This window comes from Oryza sativa, chromosome 5, assembly GCF_034140825.1.
Source record: "Oryza sativa Japonica Group chromosome 5, ASM3414082v1".
Taxonomy (NCBI): domain Eukaryota; kingdom Viridiplantae; phylum Streptophyta; class Magnoliopsida; order Poales; family Poaceae; genus Oryza; species Oryza sativa.
Genome location: NC_089039.1, coordinates 9,228,766 through 9,250,260, shown reverse-complemented (window position 1 = coordinate 9,250,260; position 21,495 = coordinate 9,228,766). Strand labels below are relative to the sequence as shown.

The following is a 21,495-nucleotide window of genomic DNA, read 5'->3' as shown; positions in this document are numbered from 1 at the left end:
CAGTTTGGGCTCAACCCACCGTTCCATCGAATTAAATTTGAAAATATACATTGTTTTTTAATATTTTACGTTTATATACATGCATGTAAAATATTCGCACAAATATACCTTCTCTGTATGATGGAAACGCGGGACCGAGACAGTGCCGCGCTTTCATTCTGCGGAACCGGCAGTCGCGCAGCACAGCCGTGTGGCACCGCTCGCTCCCGCAGCCCGGGAGAGCGGCAGCGTGGTATAGGCAGCTGCACACGGTCGAGGTGACCGCCTCCACGGCACCGATGCACGGAACCGATCCGGTCACGCGACATCATGGCGCGGGACCGTGCCGGTCGCGCAACACCGTCCCGTCCCGTGTGTGCGCGTGTCGCGGTTGACGCGCCATGCAAGCATCACATGTCGAGCACGCATGCAGGCAGTTGATCCAGTCAAATCCCAGGCACTAGCTTAGGGGTGTGTTCGGCACCTCCATTTTCCAACCCATCTCTCTCATTTTTCACTCGCACGCTTTTCAAACAGCTAAACGGTGTGTTTTTTAAAAAGTTTTTATGCGAAAGTTGCTTAAAAAATTTAAATTAATATATTTTTAAAAAATTTAGCTAATGCTTAATTAATCACGCGCTAATGGACCACTCCATTTTCCGCGCATTCCTGGTTGGGAACCTATACTAGCGAACACACCCTAGGCCTATTTAAATCCCGCCCTAAAATTTTTCACCATGTTACATCAAACGTTTGAACACATGCATAAAGTATTAAATATAAGCTAAAAAAATAATTAATTACATAGATTGTGACTAATTTGCGCGACGAATCTTTTAAGCCTAATTACTTCATGATTTAACAATGTGGTGCTACAGTAAACATTTGCTAATAACGAATTAATTAGGTTTAATAAATCCCTTAAGCTAGTGACTATGTATTGTAGGGTTTGACTGGATCAACTGCCTGCATGCGACCATGCGTGCTTGACAGGTGATGCTTGCATGGTGCGCGTCGACCGCGACATGTACACGTGCACGCGCGGGACGGGACGGGACGGTGCCACACGCCATGGTGCCGCGCGACCGGATCGGTCCCGCGCATCGGTGCCGTGCGACCGTCTCAGCACCGCGTGCAGCCGCCCTCCACCACGCTGCCGCTCTCCTGGGCTGCTGGAGCGAGCGGTGCCACACGGATGTGCTACGCGACCGCCGGTCCCACAGAATGAAAGCGCGGCACCGCTTCGATCCCGCGTTCCCATCATACGGAGGAGGTATATTTGTGCAAATATTTTACATGCATGTATATAAACATAAAATATTAAAAAACAATGTATCTTTTCAAATTTAATTCCCGTTCCATCCAAGGAATAAAATTCATCGCCGAGCCTAAAATTTGTCCCCAAACTGAAATACTAGAGAATGGATCCCTCAATTTACAAAACAGGATCATCATCCACAAGTTTAGAGACGAATTTCAGACTTTACGACAAATTTGAGAGACCTAAAATAAACTTATCCCTTCCATCCAATGAAAATCTGTGAGCTGGATTTGTCAGGCCCAAAAAATTGCAACAAAATCCTAAGAAAAAAATAATTATTATGCTTCCCTTTACGATGCTGTTAACAACCAAATTTGATAACATCGGCGTCAGGAAAGAAGATTAGATCGAAGCAAAGTCGGAGGCGGAGATCGAGTTCGAAAACAGAGCAGGAATCGGCTGGAGACCAGATCGGCTACGATTAGGATTGGCTGGGTCTGAGTCGGACTAGGTAAGCCGGTGTAGCCGATTCCGACAATGCAACTTGATGAATGAGATATCAGGTTGAATTGAGGCGCTTCAAGGTGATTGCCGCACATGGATAGAGTCCTGAGAAGGCAATTGTATCTATTAATTAGGATGTTTTATGTGATCTCCTTAGAGATACGCTTGGGCAAAAGTCTGCCGCAAAGACGTATGGTATCTTAGAGTTTGTTAGAGATAGTAGTTGTATCCGTTATGGACATATCTTGTAATTCTCGGGTATAAATAGACCCGAGCCCTATATAACTTCGAACACACATGTTCAATACAATTTCGGCGCACCGCCACCCTTTTGCTTTAGTTCTGTTTCAACGAGTTCTTGCTTTCGGGTTGAGTTGCATCGGTTTTGATCTTCAACAAGAGGCAAAACTTGTTATGACGGCTTGTATTCTCAGGATTAGTGCTTCTATCTTTATGACACTCTAATCTTGTTTATGTAATTCGTAGAGTTATCATATATCTTACATAATCTCTGGTAATATCGCTATCTAACCTACAATCGACTAACATCTATCGAAGAGGGCAGCTGATTAGGTTAGATTTTGACGTTGATTTAGATTATATAAGATATCTACCACTCTATGAAACTTCCAGCGGCTTGATTGTCTAGATATTGTTCTTCTTTTCATACTTAATGCTGCATCAGTTGAGTTTGATCTATTAAGTCGTGCTTAGAATATCAATCTCTAGCCTGCCTTCTGGTTGCCGATTAGGGTAGCATCGAAGTTTCAGCCGATCTTATCCGATTTAACTATATTTGCTCTATATGCTTCATTGACATGTTAAATCTGCCCTTTATGCCAAGATATTGCTGTATCTAAGTATATTAGGCCTTTGTTTGATATATTATACCTGTTTTAATATCCTGATAGAGTAGTATCGGAGTATTAGCCGATACATGCTAGATCTATCTGATCGGCTATGCTATAAACATATATAGTCCTGTTAGTAATATATATTTCGATCTAAGTGATTTATACTGTCTCGGCATGGCGACCGATCTATCCCAATCACTTGATTTAAGTATATATCGATATAAGAACTATATATTGGAAATATCTACAGCCGATCGAATAGATTTAGTTCTTTATTGTCTATTTACAACTGCCGATCGATTCACATATGACATCGGCTCAAAGATAAATGATATGTCATCGGCGCCTAGCCGATCGGCTATCATTTATAGATTTAACCGAGGTTTCTTTGCTTCTATTTCTTATTGATTACAGGATCAAATCAACTGGCACGCTAGCACACCCCAAGGCGAGCTTTGGACCTGCACTGGAGTTAAGCAGATCTCCCAGGCCTCGTGTTTTCTGTCAACAGATGCCCTGACTCCGATTTTCCTCCCTCAACCTAAATCGGATATGACGACTCACTCACCTATAAAAAATTGATTTATTTTATCTATCCAAATGGTTTTGATTGATTTAGCCTCTCTTCTCTTTTGGCACACTCTTTTGGCACGCCTGGTGGGACATTTGAGAAGTCAGCCAACAATTCTTCCTCATGGCCAAGAAACAACCACCACCACCATCTAGCCCATGCTCTGTTAAGGACAAGATGCTGAAGTTAGGATTGACTGACGTCAATGAAGGAAACGTCGTGCCGATCGATCCAGAAAAATTCACACCTGAGCAGAAGAAAGAGTTTGAAGCAATATTGCAGCAAGCACGGGATCAGTTCTTGAAATCATTCATGCAGACCCGCAAGGGGACACTTGTTCAGAAGTACAAAATAAAAGTGGTTGCTGATGATCCTGGGACCAGTTCTTCTAAGGATGGAGATGGGAAACAAGCTCCAGACGGCTCGGCTCAGCCGAGTATCAAAGGTGCTACCGACGGCTCTCTAGGAAATCAAGGCGACAATTCTCAAGGAGTCCATGGAGTACAAGGTGACGGGGTGCATGGAGTTCAAGGTGACGGTGCTCAGGGGCTGCAGGGAGGAAATCTTAATCAGAATAGTGATGTGGCACAGGATTTTTTCAATAACTTCCAAGATCAGGTTGATTACGCTGTGCATCATGCTTTGATCAATCAGTCTGGGGTGTTAGTCAATACCTTATCAAACATGATGAAGTCAATAGCCGATGGTTCAATAGCTGAGCATCAGGCTGCAGGCCCGGTTTATTTGCACGGAGGTGTCTTCCCAAATTATCGGTCTTTGATTACAGATGTTCAGCCATCTACTCAGGCGGTTCCCTCCGTTGCACCAACAACTCAGCCAACAGCGCCGACATCAACTCCCCTACCTGCTTCATCAGCGATGGCGCCAGGCCAGCCGATGAACCCTCGGTTGTTAATGAGAGAGCAGCCACAGCATGGCGGGCAGGTTACGAGTCGGCTGACCCAAGATCAGGTTGCTGCCATGTTTCTGCCATCTCAACCTGTTGTTGATCCAATACAGCAGTAGCCGATTCAACAGACACTCCCAATTCAGCAGGTTGTACAACCAATTCGGCAACAGGTCATGCAACCAGTTCAACAAACACCACCAAGGCAGCAGCCCCTGCAGCCGATTCAGCAGACGCCGTTAAGACAGCAAATCGTTCAGCCTATCCAGCACCAAGGTTCAATAAGCGCATCGGCCGGGTTTGCAACGCCTGGTGGTCAGCCTGTACAACAATTTTTAAGCCAAGATGTCCCAGAACATCTGGTTCACCACGTACAGCCAGATGGCACAGTAATGCCTCAAGTTGTTCCTGAGCACTTGGTACGCAATATCCAGCCGAACCTTCATAATTACCAAGGGGGTAACTTGAATTATCAATATCAGCCTCCTTCCCCGCAAGCCCAATATCAGCCAGGGGGATTGGCTCAACCTCAGTTTGCGTCTCAATACGGTCAGTTCGAGCCCATGCAACAGTAGTCACAAGGGGCAGCTCGGCAACGACCGTGGGCCGATGTGATTGCTGACGTAATGAGGGAACAGTTTGGGCTTAAACCAAAAGAGACTGGAAGCTTGTATCGGCAGCCTTACCCTAAGTGGTTTGAGAGAGTTCCTCTTCCCAATCGGTTCAAAGTTCCGGACTTCTCCAAATTTTCGGGACAAGATGGTGTGTCAACTTATGAGCACATTAGCCGATTATTGGCTCAGTGTGGTGAAGCATCGGCTGTAGACTCTCTGAAGGTTAGGTTATTTCGGTTATCTTTATCTGGATCGGCTTTTACTTGGTTTTCCTCTTTGCCATATGGGTCGATCAATAGTTCGACCGATTTGGAGAAGCAATTCCACAGCTATTTCTACAGTGAGGTTCATGAGATGAAATTATCTGACTTGACAGCGATTAAGCAGCGGCATGATGAACCTGTGCACGAGTATATTCAGATATTCAAGGAGATGAGGAACAAATGCTTCAGCTTGAGTTTAACTGATGCCCAGTTAGCCGATCTGGCCTTTCAGGGTATGATTGCTCCGATTAGGGAGAAGTTCTCGTCTGAAGACTTTGATAGCTTGTCACATCTGATACAGAAAGTAACCTTGCATGAGCATAGGTCTGCGGAAGTTAGGAAAAGCTCTAAGAAGGTTAATCATGTTTGTCCGTACATGTATGGGTCGGATGATGATGAGGCCGATTCTGAAATAGCTGCAGCCAAATGGGTGAGGAGTAAAAATGTCATACCATGCCAATGGGTAAAAAGTTCTGGAAAAGAAGAGAAGTATGACTTTGATATTACTAAAGCTGACAAGATCTTTGATCTGCTACTCCGAGAGAAGCAAATTCAACTTCCTACTAGTCATACAATCCCATCGGCTGAGGAATTAGGCAAAAAGAGGTATTGCAAATGGCATAATTCTGGATCTCATTCTACTAACGATTGCAAGGTTTTTAGACAGCAGATTCAGGTGGCCATTGAGGGAGGCAAGATTAGGTTTGATGATTCCAAAAAGCCGATGAAGGTCGATGGTAACCCTTTTCCTGTTAATATGGTGCATTCAGCTAGCCAAACAGCCGATAGGGTCCGTGCAAGGGGTTTTCAAGCGAATTCGGCTAAGATTATCGACAAATATCAGAGGAAGTATGACAAGCAGTAGGAGAGGCATCATGAAGAATACGAAGATGGTTTTGATCCTCATTGGGGTTGTGAGTTCTTTAGATTCTGCTGGAATGAAGGTACGAGGTTGCCATCTATTGAAAACTGCCCTGGGTGCAGAGATATCGTCGAGAGCTCAAGCCGATCATATAATAGGGGTAATCGGCTAAGGCAGACAAGAGTTTCTGTTCATCAATGATTGGGTCCAGTGAATCAAGATCATGGCCAAGAGGACAATGTAATCAGGAAGAATCAATGGTGTCCTTCTGGTATTTTCACGAAGAATCAGAAGATAAGGGTTCAAAGATTGAGGAACAGGGAGCGCCTTCAGGAGGTTGAACAAGAAATTAATCATCGGCTGAGGAAAGCAAAGCCAAGGCAGGAGTGGCGTGTTAAGAATCAGGTTCCTGTAGCCGATGATGTTGCAGCCGATGAGGTGAAGAGGTTGGCAAAAGGGAAGAGTGTTGTGACAGCACCGGTCAACATGGTCTTTACCTTGCTAGCCGAATTCGGGATCGATCAAGCCGATGTCAACGAGGTGGAAGAGGAATCGGCTAAGTTGGTTCTATCACCAGAACAGGCAGTGTTCGAGAAACCCGAGGGGACAGAGAATCGGCATCTTAAACCATTGTATATAAACGGCTACGTCAATGGGAAGCCGATGTCTAAAATGATGGTTGATGGTGGGGCCGCGGTAAATTTGATGCCTTATGCTACATTCAGGAAGTTGGGTAGAAATGCCGAGGATCTCATCAAGACAAACATGGTGCTCAAAGACTTTGGTGGTAATCCATCGGAAACCAAAGGTGTTCTGAATGTGGAGCTGACAGTCGGCAGTAAGACTATTCCTACTACGTTTTTTGTCATCGATGGGAAGGGTTCTTACAGCTTGTTGCTTGGAAGGGATTGGATTCATGCTAATTGTTGCATTCCTTCAACTATGCATCAATGTTTGATTCAATGGCAAGGCGACAAGATAGAGATCGTGCCAGCCGACAGGTCAGTAATGTTGCCAGTGCCAATTTAACTCTTTGGGAGATGGATGGCCTTGATTGTTTATCTGGAAAAGTCTGGGATGGAGATTTTCTAAAAGTGTCCGATTCTGATATATAGCCAATTGAAGATGGAGAACCCAAGCTATTATTTTGAGGGCGTCGTGGAGGGTTCAAATGTCTACAATAAGGATACAGTAGATGATCTCAATGACAAGCAAGGTCAAGGTTTCATGTCGGCCGATGATTTGGAAGAAATAGACATAGGTCCAGGCGATCGGCCAAGGCCGACATTTATTAGTAAGAACTTATCTCTAGAGTTTAGAACCAAGCTGATAGAGCACTTAAAAGAGTTTAGAGATTGCTTCGCTTGGGAATATTATGAGATGCCTGGACTCAGCCGATCGATTGTTGAACATCGGCTACCTATCAAACCAGGGGTTAGACCACGCCAGCAACCTCCGAGGAGATGTAAAGCCGATATGCTTGAACCGGTTAAGGCTGAGATTAAATGATTGTATGATGCTGGTTTTATTCGTCCTTGCTGATACGCTGAATGGGTTTCTAGTATAGTTCCAGTTATTAAGAAGAATGGCAAGGTCAGGGTGTGCATTGATTTCCGAGATCTGAATAAAGCTACACCGAAGGACGAATACCCAATGCCAGTAGCCGATCAGCTGGTTGATGCTGCATCAGGGAACAAAATTTTGAGTTTTATAGATGGAAACGCAGGATATAATCAAATCTTTATGACTGAAGAAGATATGCATAAGACAGCTTTTAGATGCCCTGGTGCAATCGGCTTATTTGAATGGGTTGTCATGACTTTCGGCTTGAAGAGTGCTGGAGCTACATATCAAAGAGCCATGAATTACATATATCATGATTTAATCGGCTGGTTGGTTGAAGTCTACATCGATGATGTGGTTGTTAAGTCTAAAGAAATAGAGGACCATATAGCCGATTTGAGGAAGGTTTTCGAGAGAACCAGAAAATATGGCCTGAAGATGAACCCGACAAAATGTGCTTTTGGTGTATCGGCTGGCCAGTTTTGGGATTTCTTGTTCATGAAAGAGGGATCGAGGTAACTCAAAGGAGTGTTAATGCGATCAAGAAGATTCAGCCTCCGGAGAATAAGACAGAATTACAAGAGATGATCGGCAAGATAAATTTTGTCAGAAGATTTATTTCTAATTTGTCTAGAAGATTAGAACCTTTTACACCATTGTTGAGATTGAAAACCGATCAGCAGTTTACTTGGGGGGCAGAGTAGCAAAATGCTTTGGATAATATTAAGGAATATCTTAGCTCTCCTCCTATTTTGATTCCTCCACAGAAAGGAATACCGTTTAGGTTATATTTATCGGCCGGTGAGAAGTCAATCGGCTTAGTCTTGATTCAGGAGTTGGAAGGGAAGGAACGAGTTGTATTCTATCTCAGTCGTCGGCTCTTGAATGCTGAAACTTGGTACTCCCCTGTGGAGAAGTTATGCTTATGTCTATATTTTTCGTGTACAAGGTTGAGGCATTATCTACTATCCAACGAGTGTACTGTTATATGCAAAGCCGACGTTGTCAAGTACATGCTATCGGCTCCAATATTGAAAGGAAGGGTTGGAAAGTGGATATTTTCCTTAACCGAGTTTGATCATCGGTATGAGTCGCTGAAGGCGATTAAGGGACAAGCTATAGCCGATTTTATTGTGGAACATCGTGATGATTCAATCGGCTCGGTTGAAATAGTGCCATGGACTTTATTCTTTGATGGATCGGTGTGTACTCATGGTTGTGGTATCGGTCTGGTTATAATTTCCCCTAGGGGGGCTTATTTCGAGTTTGCTTATACTATTAAACCGTATGCGACTAATAATCAAGCTGAGTATGAAGCAGTGCTCAAAGGGTTGCAATTACTCAAGAAAGTTGAAGCCGAAACCATTGAAATCATGGGGGATTCTCTGCTAGTAATCAGTCAATTGGCAGGAGAGTATGAATGCAAGAATGATACATTGATGGTTTATAATGAGAAGTGCCAAGAACTAAAGAAGGAGTTTCGGCTGGTTACTTTAAAGCATGTCTCTCGAGAACAAAATATTGAAGCTAATGATTTGGCCCATGGGGCATCGGGGTATAAGCCGATGATCAAAGATGTTAAAGTTGAAATTGCAGCAATGACAGCCGATGATTGGAGGTATGATGTGCATCAGTGTTCGTTCAAGAACATATAATCTACCGATTTGGTATTCCTCAAACTATTACAACTGATCAGGGTTCAATCTTCGTGTCTGACGAGTTTGTTCAGTTTGCCGATAGCATGGGTATCAAATTGTTGAATTCTTCACCTTATTATGCACAAGGTAATGGGCAAACCGAGGCGTCTAATAAAAGTTTGATCAAATTGATTAAGCGGAAAATTTCTGATTATCCTCGGCAATGGCATACTCGGTTGGCCGAAACATTGTGGTCTTATAGGATGGCTTGTCATGGGTCAATCCAAGTCCCTCCTTACAAACATGTTTATGGGCATGAGGCTGTTTTGCCGTGGGAGGTTAGAATCGGCTCTCGAAGAACGGAATTACAAAACGATTTAACAACTGATGAGTATTACAACCTTATGGCCGATGAGAGGGAGGATCTGGTTCAGTCATGATTGCGAGCCCTTGCAAAGGTTACCAAGGATAAGGAACATGTTGCTCGGCATTATAATAAGAAAGTGGTACCTAAAGATTTTTCGGAAGGAGAACTTGTATGGAAATTGATTTTGACGATTGGTACTCGTGATAGTAAATTCGGCAAGTGGTCGCCGAATTGGGAAGGACCGTTCCAAATTTATAAGGTTGTGTCTAAGGGAGCATATATGTTGCAAGGGCTTGATGGTGAAGTCTATGGGCGAGCGCTCAATGGCAAATATTCAAAGAAATATTACCCAAGTGTTTGGGTTAACGCATGATCGGCTAGCATTGCCGATGCATGACAGCCGATGAGTTTACACCGCCTTGAGATGGCCGATATGGTTATATCGCCCTTAGTTGTTTTCCATGGTGTAATCGGTTGTGGTTTGCCGATGTACAATGGCCGATATTGTTATATCACCCTTAGTTGTTTTATAATTTTATCAATGCTTTTGACATTGTAAAATTAGGGGGGCACATATATATCAAAATGCAATGAAAATTTTTTGAGGCAAATTTTTTTAGCGAATTTCGAAGTCATATTAATCGGCGAAAAGGATTGTCAAGATAACAAAGTACTAGAACGTTATAGCCGATTACAAAAATTTCTAAGTCCTATTACACAAAAGTTATTGAGACAAGTATCGCTGGATAGCCAAAATAGCCCTTTGCCTAATTTGTTCTACTTCTTCAATAGCTTAGGCATCTTGAGCATCAGTTCTAGAGATGACTTTCAGGGACTTGGTTAGGTCAGCAACATTCTTGATAGCCGATTTGAGCCTTACTTTTTGTTCTTCAATTGATTTTGGGAGATCGGCTAGCTTTTTGTGTTCCATATCTAGCTCGGCATTGCATTCTTCAAGTTGTGCCAAGAGCTCAATCTTGCGAGCTTCGAGCCGATCAATATTGGATTTGATCGGACCTTCAGATAGCTGATCAAGTGTGGTTTTTTCTTCATGCACAAGCTGCCGATTAGCTTGGATTGTGGCCTCAATCTCTTTGCGCTCACGGCGTTCGGCTAGTCTTAGCTTGGCTTTTTCCAGCTTGAACTGATGTTGCTCGAGATAAGCGGCTGGAGTTAGGACATCGGCCAAATCTTCGAGAATCAGAGCTTGAACTTCATGCAGCCGTGACCTAATTGATCCACAGTCAACTACCAAGTTATCTAAAGAGGAGGCTTCTAGCCGATGAGAGATATCTTCAAGTGTTCTTCTCACGTCATCATATAGGGGAGCTAGAGCTTTGCTTGAAGTATCTTCTTCTGCTTCATTAAGGTAATCCCTGATGTCAAAAGAGAAGAGATCGGCTAGAACCTGCAGAGACAATTTCAGAAAGAGTAAGAGCTGGGTAAAATGTAGCCGATCAGATTGTTGAGACAAAGGAAAACTTACTGGGATAGCAGGAGCAACTGGTTGTTCTTCCTCCTCGATGTGATGACTCCCCACAGCCGATGGAGTCTGGTCACTTGACGGTTGCTGTACAGGAGGAGAAGCAGGAGGAGGCTGTAGAATAGACAAGTGTTATATAGAGCTGGTTGAGTTTGATTAAGTAAAAGAATTAAAAACATTTTACTGGTGGAGCCGACTTGGCAATCGTTGCTGCTGGCTTTTCTTCACAGCAGTTTTCTTTTTCTGCATCCACAAAGTCTATCAGTAATTAGCCGAAGAGGGAAGTAATTTTAGAAGAAGTCAAAGAGAGATACTTACTCTTGTAAAATGAACGGGGGCAGAAGGAGTTGGAGGCGTTTGCTTGGGTGAAGCCGATGGTGTTTTTTCTGTGTCACTCATTTCGGCTACAGCCTGGTCAACATCTTCACCAATTTCCTCTTCATCTAAAGCTTGTTCAATAGATGGATCCAAGGCGGGTAGATCATCAGCCGGCTTATCAGTCGACTTAGTTTTCTTGAATTTGGCCTTTTTCTTTGGAGCTAAGGCCAAGGTACTCACGGCCGATGATCTGGTTTTTCTTTTCTTGCCTGCATCGGCTGGTTCCCTGGTTAGGCTGTGAAGGAGAGTTGAAGTCTTGGGGGCATGGTAGCCGATAACAGGGGGAGATAATCCACATCCATTCGGAATTAGACCTAAAGCATATTCGATGTTCTTGCCATTGTTACTTTGATGAGGAGGGGAGGACTCTGTTGTCTGCAAAACAGGAGCAAAAGATTAGTCAAGTAATGAATCGGCTAATTGATTATGCAATTTAGTAATGACAAAGTTTACCTGGGGTATGACGTCAGGGAATAGATCTGTCATATACATTGAAGCCGATTGATGAAATAGATGCAGCTTCCATTCACCCCACCATCTGTCAAAGTTTTTGCTTCTAAATCCTGCCAACTCAATATTATCAATGCTACCCAGAGGGGGTCCTGGTAGGTTAAGTAGTCGATCCATCATTAGAGTGGATGTGATTTGTCCTCGGCACTGAATCTTGTCGGCAAAGAATAAGCCGATTGGGAGTTGGCCCAATCCAAGTTGTCTGGCCGAGCTCATTGGGTGATAAAACTCGTAGGAGACTTGGATGTTTCTCCCTTGATGAATGCCGACAGGAAGGATGCATGGGCTGATTGCAGCTATAAGAACTTCTCTGGATTTTTGGAATTTTTCATGATTAATGTCTTCAAATCTAAAGTCTGATGGAAGTTCAAGGTCTGCTGAGTCTTCATAAGGAAACCAGATTCGTGCATCTTTCTTAAAACCTTCGTAGAATCTGCAGAACCAGTCCTTGAGCAGCTCAGCCGATAGCTTCGCTCCAGCATCGGTTGGTGTGGATGCATATTCTCCATATGACATGCATCTGCGATGGGTGCGCTCTTCTCCGTCATCTTCCACAATTGGCTCTGGCAATGGGAATTCAGCTTCTATTACAGAGGGCCGATTGACAACCTTCATGACTATCAGGTTTAACCAAGTTTGCAACAGCCACCATGGTTCACCTGCTCCAACTATTGAGCCGACGGCTATTTTAGCCGATGCATTGTTCAACATTTGGTACAGATAGCCGAGAAGGATTTGGCCCAAAGGAAATTCTTTCTTTGATTCTAAGGCTTCGGCTACAAACTGCCAGTTGGTTGTAGGGCCACAACTGGATCCACAGAAGAGGAACTTTTCCAACCACATGAGCAAGAAAGCTACATGCTCTCGAGGAGTAACAGATCCTTGGCCCATATATGCCGCCACATAGCCAGACCAGCCACCTATACTTTTGGTCTTGAAGTCAAATTGGTTCTTGGTGTTCATACTCATAGGGTTAGCCGATGAAGTTACATCTAATCTAGTAATCATGGTAATGCCGATTAAAGTTGGAGTCATCAGCCCTTGGTTGAATAAGAAAGCATTGATGGTGTTGGACCAGAAGTAGATGGCGGCAGTCATCAGAGGTTCATCCTTAGCAGAATTGGCTATGGTGAGAGCAAGCGCTTGGCCGATTCCAATCTTATCCCAGTGAACTTTCTTACTAGCCGATACGCATTGGTACCAGGTGATCCAGCTCTTATCAGGAGTAGGTTTTTCAAGAGATGGCCAAGACTTGAAGGTATTCTTCCAGTGACCCAGGTTAGGGTTGGCTAGTCTAAAGGGGATCCGGTTGGTTTCACCGATGATGAAATCAGTGGGGTCGAGATTGCCGATTGGGCCAAGAAAATAGTGGTTTTTGTGCGAAAGGCTGGGAATCGCGACTAGGTTGGAGAGATGCTACAAATCCAAAACAACCGAGGAAAAGAGAGCGATATAAGATAAGAGAAAATCGATCTGCTGCTAAGAAAGGGGATCTAGCCGACGAAGACTTACCTCAGCGTACTCAGCTGATGGCGCATCAGATGGGTTGGTGGAGGACGACATCGCTGCGGGCGGAAATCTCGCCGAAGATGAAGTCGCCTGGAATTCGCTTTTGCATCGGAGGAGTCGCCGGAGAGAGAGAGGACAAAGTTTCGCTTGAGCGGTGAAAACGGAAGTCACGGTGTGAGATTTCTCGAGGGTGATGGTTAATATTTAAAGCACGGCAGTAACGGTCGGAAAACAGCAAAGTGCGAAACTTGCTTGGAGTCGATTTACAGCAAATCCGAAACATTACCAAATATTCCGGACTTGGGGGCCATGTGTTAACAACCAAATTTGGTAACATCGGCGTCAAGAAAGAAGATTAGATCGAAGCGAAGTCGGAGGCGGAGATCGAGTTCGAAAACAGAGCAGGAATCGGCTGGAGTCCAGATCGGCTACGATTAGGATCGGCTGGGTCTGAGTCGGACTAGGTAAGCCGATGTAGCCGATTCCGACAATGCAACTTGATGTATGATATCGGGTTGAATTGAGGCATTTCAAGGTGATTGCCGCACATGGATAGAGTCCTGAGAAGGCAATTGTATCTATTAATTAGGATGTTTTATGTAATCTCCTTAGAGATACGCTTGGGCAAAAGTCTGCCGCAAAGACTTATGGTATCTTAGAGTTTGTTAGAGATAGTAGTCGTGTCCGTTATGGACATATCTTGTAATTCTCGGGTATAAATAGACCCGAGCCCTATGTAACTTTTAACACACACGTTCAATACAATTTCGGTGCATCGCCACCCTTTTGCTTTAGTTTTGTTTCGACGAGTTCTTGCTTTCGGGTTGAGCTGCATCGGTTTCGATCTTCAGCAAGAGGTAAAACTTATTATGACGGCTTGTATTCTCGGGATTAGTGCTTCTATCTTTATGACACTCTAATCTTGTTTATGTAATTCGTCGAGTTATCATATATCTTACATAATCTCTGGCAATATCGCTATCTAATCTACAATCGGCTAACATCTATCGAAGAGGGCAGCCGATTAGGTTAGATTTTGACGTTGATTCAGATTATATAAGATATCTACCACTCTATGAAACTTCCAGTGGCTTGATTGTCTAGATATTGTTCTTCTTTTCATACTTAATGTTGCATCAGTTGAGTTTGATCTATTAAGTCGTGCTTAGAATATCAATCTCTAGCCTGCCTTCTGGTTGCCGATTAGGGTAGCATCGGAGTTTCAGCCGATCTTATCTGATTTAACTATATTTGCTCTATATGCTTCATTGACATGTTAAATCTGCCCTTTATGCCAAGATATTGCTGTATCTAAGTATATTAGGCCTTTGTTTGATATATTATACCTGTTTTAATATCCTGATAGAGTAGTATCGGAGTATTAGCCGATATATGCTAGATCTATCTGATCGGCTATGCTATAAACATATATAGTCCTGTTAGTAATATATATTTCGATCTAAGTGATTTATACTGTCTCGGCATGGCGACCGATCTATCCCAATCACTTGATTTAAGTATATATCGATATAAGAACTATATATTGGAAATATCTACAGCCGATCGAATAGATTTAGTTCTTTATTGTCTATTTACAACTGCCGATCGATTCACATATGACATCGGCTCAAAGATAAATGATATGTCATCGGCGCCTAGCCGATCGGCTATCATTTATAGATTTAACCGCGGTTTCTTTGCTTCTATTTCTTGTTGATTACAAGATCAAATCAACTGGCACGCTAGCACACCCGAAGGCGAGCTTTGGACCTGCACTGGAGTTAAGCAGATCTCCCAGGCCTCGTGTTTTCTGTCAACAGATGCCCTGACTCCGATTTTCCTCCCTCAACCTAAATCGGATATGAAGACTTACTCACCTATAAAAAATCGATTTATTTTATCTATCCAAATGGTTTTGATTGATTTAGCCTCTCTTCCCTCTCTCTCATCGGTCAACGACGAAAAGGTGGGCACTAGGCAATGAGATTGGTGGCCAACCCACCTCTCTTCCTCGAAGATGACTACCCTCCTATCGTAGAAAATGGTCTTTGGTACTGTCGCATGCTAGCCCGTCTCCTCCACCATGGCAGTCTTCCTTCGCTCCTCGTCGACGACCTCCATGTCAAGTTAGAGCTCGAGCTCCACCTCTGGCATTTTCATGATGGTTAGGGGGAGGGGGAGATGACTAGGCTAGAGAGACCAAATCCGTCGACTAGAGGTGTTTAAAGATAGTCCTCTCCCTTGGCATCATATTCGTTGTCGTAGCTACAGGCTTCTTCTTGCAGCGTGAGTTGGACTGGCGAATGATGATGAGGATGTACTTGCAGCGTGAGTTGGACTAGCGAATGACGATGAGGATGTAGTAGCCTGAGCCATCACGAGTAGCGATAGGGCTAGGTCGGTCCTTTTCTCTAAGGGCATGTAACACGTTCAATGCGAGCATGGGAGCGAGGCTAAGATATACTACAACACAACTTCCAACCTTATCAATGATGACGGCCTACAACTCATGGGTGCTCTAGTTGCCATCAACAACGACTACGGGCAACATGGTTTGTGTAGCGAGGATGTCAGCCCCCTAATTCCTCCCCCTCCTACTAAGTATGAAATCACTGCCAAAACTACTTAAGAGGCAAAATGAAATGGTTTAACAAAATGAACTGGTTTAAAGAAGGCTTCATATGAGACTGTGAGGGTGAATATCGTAGGTAGGACTGGGAGATGATTACCACCTTTCTATTTGATACGGGCAAGCGAGGGATGAGACAGGTCTTCATGAGAATATTATCAAATATGTTGGATGTTGAACACTTGAACCCGAACAAATTGGCCGGATAAGGCCATCCACATACGCTAACCAAAGATCATTTATACTCCCTCCGTTCCTTAATATAGGGCGCAACTACTCCAAACGTCAATACCAAGGAGGCTTAACTGATTTTCTCAGGGGTGACGCATGCAATGCTTCGCTCCGCCCATGTGCGTCGGCCTTTGCATGCATGCAGCTCTCGCAACGCAAGAAAGAAGAGCTAACTCCACACATTGAGAGCCTTTTGCATGAATGCCGCTTCGCGTGCAAGTGCATGTGCAAGGACACCCTATATTCTGGTACAATTAAAAAAACCAGTTGCGCCCTATACCAAGGAAAGGAGGGAGTAACTAATTAGTGAAAATTACTTAATTAGTATGTTTTGTTATTAGTTAGTATTACTTGCGGTAAGATTAATGATAATTAATAGAGTGAAATACATGTCGATCCCTAAACTTGTGTGGTGGTGTCACTTAGGTCCGTAAACTTGAAAATTACATGTTTAGGTCTGTTAACTTGGTTTAATGTACCACCCCCAGTCCAAACATCTTTTGACTGTGTTTGACTGTCAATGTGGCATGCCACGTAGACAACACTTTTGCTCTCAACCCCCTTTACATCACAACACGTCGCATATATCTCCTAGTAGCTATATAGTGACACTAGAATCACCCCAAAAAAATCCTCAAATCGTTTTTCCCTCTTATTTTTCTCCTTGCATGTATAGAAAATGAGGTCTCGATTAGCAATTGCCATTGCTCCACGCTCCAAAATGGCCTTATCCTTGCATTACGGGCACTTGATCAACACCTTCCACTAACCTCACCGTCGAAACCCTAGCCGATTTAGGGATATTTTGGGAGATTTGGATTGAAATGCACTGGTCAGGGCAAGTTACGTGCGAAGGTATATGCGGAGGGGGCTGAGCATAAAAGTCCTGCCTACATGGCATACCACGTTGGCGGTCAAACATAGTCAAATAACGATTAGACCAGAAGTGGTACATTATACCAAGTTTACGGACCTAAACGTATAATTTTCAAGTTTATGTACCTAAGTGATACTACCCCCACAAGTTTAAGGACCGGCCATGTATTTCACCCTACTCCTCTACAATGTAAGTCATTCTAGCATTTCCCACATTTATATTGGTGTTAATGAATCTAGGTATAGATTCATTAACACCAATATGAATATAGGAAATGCTAGAATAACTTACATTATGAAACGGAGGAAGTAATTAATAAATTGTGTTATTATTAATTAATACTAGTATATTATTCTTATTCTATCCATTCTCATCCATCCACCCTAAAGAAAAATTGGAGCAGCTCATTCCATCCACCCAGCCTGTCACTAAGAAACATGGATGACCATATCTTCTCTGACCTTGCCCTATAACCAAGGTCGGGGCTGTGCGCATTGACAAAAAACCACACATGCTCAATGGTGCATCCTTGACAAAATCACACATGCACATTGGTTGTGCCTAGGGTATATAGACAAACGATCAGCTTGAAGTACATCTTATCTAGTACATTTAACTGCTCAATTATGCTGACAGTGCAGCAAACCTGCGCATCCATATAGCATTAAGCAGAATCTGAGAAATAGCAATATCCTGTTAGGAGCATTTAAGCATTTTCTGAACATGCCATGTGCACATAAACAGTTCAATACACAACATAACCATTAAATGGTGCAACCATAGTATCACTTCTTTCCTGACAAGGGCACCACCCTGAGAGTAACAACTGGCACTTGCCAGACTCGTATCTCCACATCCCAGCTAAAATTGAAACAAAAGCTCCTCCAAAAACACAAAAAACAATGCAATAATAATCACACTGTTCTTCCTACAAATCTTCTGCAGCCTGGATTAAAATCATGAAGGCCTCAGAAGAAAATAGTGGATATCCCCATGGCAAAGCACCCAAGAGCTACCCACGGGCTTAAGCGTTCACCTGATAAAGAAAAACCAACAAAAGATGAATTCCAAATGCCTAGGAAACAAATGATGCATTAAATAAATATATAATACCATGTTATTTGGCAACATTATCTCACTGTTGAGTAATTGAAAAACTTGCACATACAACATATATGTTAATAACCAGACAATCAAATGAAATAATCCCTCATGAACGTGGCTCTGGTAAAATGCTGTGTAGTTGGGCAAGCAGGCAAAGACAAAGGGTTTATGCACACACTATGGTCATGATGCTAGTAGAGATCTTGCCCAACTGTGGCAATGACAAGGCTTCAAGGCTGACAAGTTGATCGAGAGATAGATTAAATAGAACTCTTTGGCCAGAATTCTTTCTTAGTAGATAGTGGGATGATAGAAAGATGGGTGGATTTTTAACAATGAACTGATGAAGAAACTTTATCACTGTACAAAAATAATGTAATTGACATGATTGTGTACCAAATTATGAAATATCTAAAGAACTGGCTTTTCAATTAATTAACTTGAGGTCTACAATAACCACATGGTCTTCAGAGCCATGTCTGTCACAAAGCTTTACCGGGCCTTGCGCCACAGCCCACAGCACATAACTATCAGTTTGGACAACCATGTTTACAATTTTACATATAAACAGTTGAAAACCCAATAAATGAGATCCAGATGTGGAAAAACATTCACAATATGAACTAGCAGCAGTTCCTGAATTTCTTAGTGACAATGGAATTATAGTTACAAAACAGAAATGTTTCCACCAATATATATTTAGCTGCAGTTAATAAGTTATAGTTGATTCTCACTGAGTAACTTTGGCCTTAATAGAATTATAAAAATTCATTTGTCCAAGTTAATCAAGTTCAATACAAATAGGAAAAGAACCATTCAAGATAAATAACCAGGAAGTGGTAAGAAATCTGATAGGAACTATTTGCTTTCAAGTAAAGTTCCAAAAGGAGCAGGTGATAAAAACATTGGTTGAATAACTACTGATCATCAAGGCTGATAGTCAGCATATCTTTAGTATTAATGTGATATCATCCATGAGCAGGTCCATTAGACTTTGAACGAAGAAAGAAATGCTGCACCGTCAGACTTCAAATTCCAATTATCATCACTAAATGTTTTGTAAACTTTCACTATCCTTCATTCCATATAGATCTCTAAGGACACCATGTTTTTTAAGATTAAAGTGGCCATTATGTGCCTAACAGAGATATTATTGAATTGACCATGAGGACCATGACAATAAAGCAACGCATATCTAACCAGGATCTTTTTGCTAAATAGTTTAAGCATACCATGATAGCAAATTTTCACGAGAACTCCACAGCTGAAAAAAAATGGCAATTGAAGATCTCAAACATAATCACAGGAGGGCTGCTTTTCTTTGAGAAATTAAGACTACTGACTTTCATGATAGTTAAATAATAGCTATCTGACAAAATAAAAGAAAACAATGTATTTATGAACATTCTTCTACAGAAATTTGAGATGATTCAGATTTATTTTCGTTTACTTGTTTTGTTTTAAAATTATCTAAATAGAAAAGTATTATATACCATTATTCTATAGATAATATAATAAGCCTATGCTGAAATTAAGAGCTCAGCTAAACACCAAATAATGAACTTAGGTGCTGACAATTTGAATGAGTGAACATTTACAGTTGAGGTTGATAGACGAAACTATGTTCGATAATATATATACCAACAAAAAATCTAGTGCCCAATGGTGCAGAGTGAAAAATGAAATGACCGTTCAACATGCAGGAGATATTAGCAAAATGGAAACAAGATAGGTGGTGCTATTCGAGCTGGAAGAAGAAAAGGACTCGTACCTATTCTGGCTGCTTTCCAAAAGAAACCACGGAATCTGTGGAGAAATTCAAGTACAAAAAGGAATATATCAGCTTATTACATTACATGGTAACAGATATCCTTCCACAGTTCTGCTTTATTAAAGCAACAAGATCCATTGGCCATTTGGCATTTCAAATAAGGGTTAAGAACAAATTGTAAACACAGTGACAAGTACAGTTGTCACTAACTGTTTCAAACAACAGTTAGCACATGGTATTATCATGATTCATGGCATATAAGTTGGTGATTGATTTGACTGGTTTCTTGCACAGATCAATCATGCCCAAATCAAGTTGGAGTCACCAAAGCTAAGTTACTTTATTGTCCACAACCATTCATGCACAGGCAAACTTTCAGTTTCTGCATAACTAGCACTAACAAACACATCTGTATATATTCTGAACAACATCTAAGAACAATAATTCAATTGCGTGCAGGGTACTATAAACCACATTAGTAGAGAATCCGGTCCACAAACAAACTATATGCAATTCATCCACGATAATAAGCTTTATTTTTGTCAGCGCACACAGCCGTCTCATGTTAATACAGCGCCTGAAAGACACAATTTCCACTGTAAAGACATAGATTTTTCTCATACATCTCGCTGTTTTAGTTTTCCGGGTTAGATTATTTGCCTCCACGACTAAAAAGAAGAACAAATCGCGCAGATCAGGAAGTTCACAGTGAAACGAAGAAAAAAATACCCGGTGCGGTCGTTGAGGATGGCGGGGAACTGGATCTTGATGTAGGTACAGGTGCAGATCACCAGCAGCACCACGGTCAGGAACGAATTGAAGTTGAATAGCGCCGACTAAACCACCGCCCCCCACCAAAAAAAAAGGAAAAAGAAACACGAATTAGATCGCCAGATCCATCGAATCCAATCATCGGAGAGGATTAGGGTTCTCGGGATCTCACCATGGCGCTACCCGGCCTTCCGGCTTCCGGCGGCGGCTCTCCTCCACGAGCAGAGTAGCTGCCGCAGATCGGTATTGGACTATTGCAGAGACCCAAGGTATTCGCGGCGTGGCCGGGGGAGGAGGCGTCGCCGTGGCCAGGAGAGGAGGCCGGTCGGGCGACTGGGTGAGACGCGTATAGGGGAAAAAAAAAAGGGTAAAAACACAACCCTCCTATCACGTGCTGAGTATTTTTTTTTATAAAAAAAAGGGAAATTTGGGTTCGGTTGAAAAGAGGGGCACCGTTTAAATAAAATCCAAAAGAGTTAAATGTTCAAATGATATATCCTAACTCAAAATAACAAACTCGCTCAACTTTGTGCATAAACATGTTGACAACTCTCAATTTTGGATGAGGGATATGATTTCTCAAGATTCGATAATGGATGAGAAGCCTAAGAATTTTAAGTTGATTGTCCAGTTAATTAATATTGCCATAATGTAAAAGATAGAGTTGAAGTTCAAAATCAATACAAACGCAGAATACATTCCCACATACATGAAACATAATTTTATATCTCAATTGTTAAATAAAAAGTTTCATGTAAGAAGTAAACAACCTTTATTTATGAAATCCAATTTTAGACATTAGAATTAACTCAAAATGCTTGTGCATTGTCACGGGAAAAACTAAAATTAT

At 42.3% G+C, this 21,495-nt stretch overlaps 1 protein-coding gene across 1 annotated transcript; it reads right to left on the bottom strand.

The window, feature by feature from the left end:
- Window positions 1-17,675: 17,675 nt before the first annotated feature.
- On the bottom strand, window positions 17,676-20,989 carry LOC4338222 (uncharacterized). The gene is made up of 4 exons (XM_015782095.3): window positions 20,818-20,989; window positions 20,604-20,710; window positions 19,875-19,909; window positions 17,676-18,035 (listed from the first exon to the last, which is right to left on the bottom strand). Exons 1-4 carry the CDS (start codon window positions 20,818-20,820, stop codon window positions 17,968-17,970), a joined length of 213 nt encoding a protein of 70 aa, XP_015637581.1. The 5' UTR covers window positions 20,821-20,989; the 3' UTR covers window positions 17,676-17,967.
- Between the last annotated feature and the right edge of the window lie 506 nt (window positions 20,990-21,495).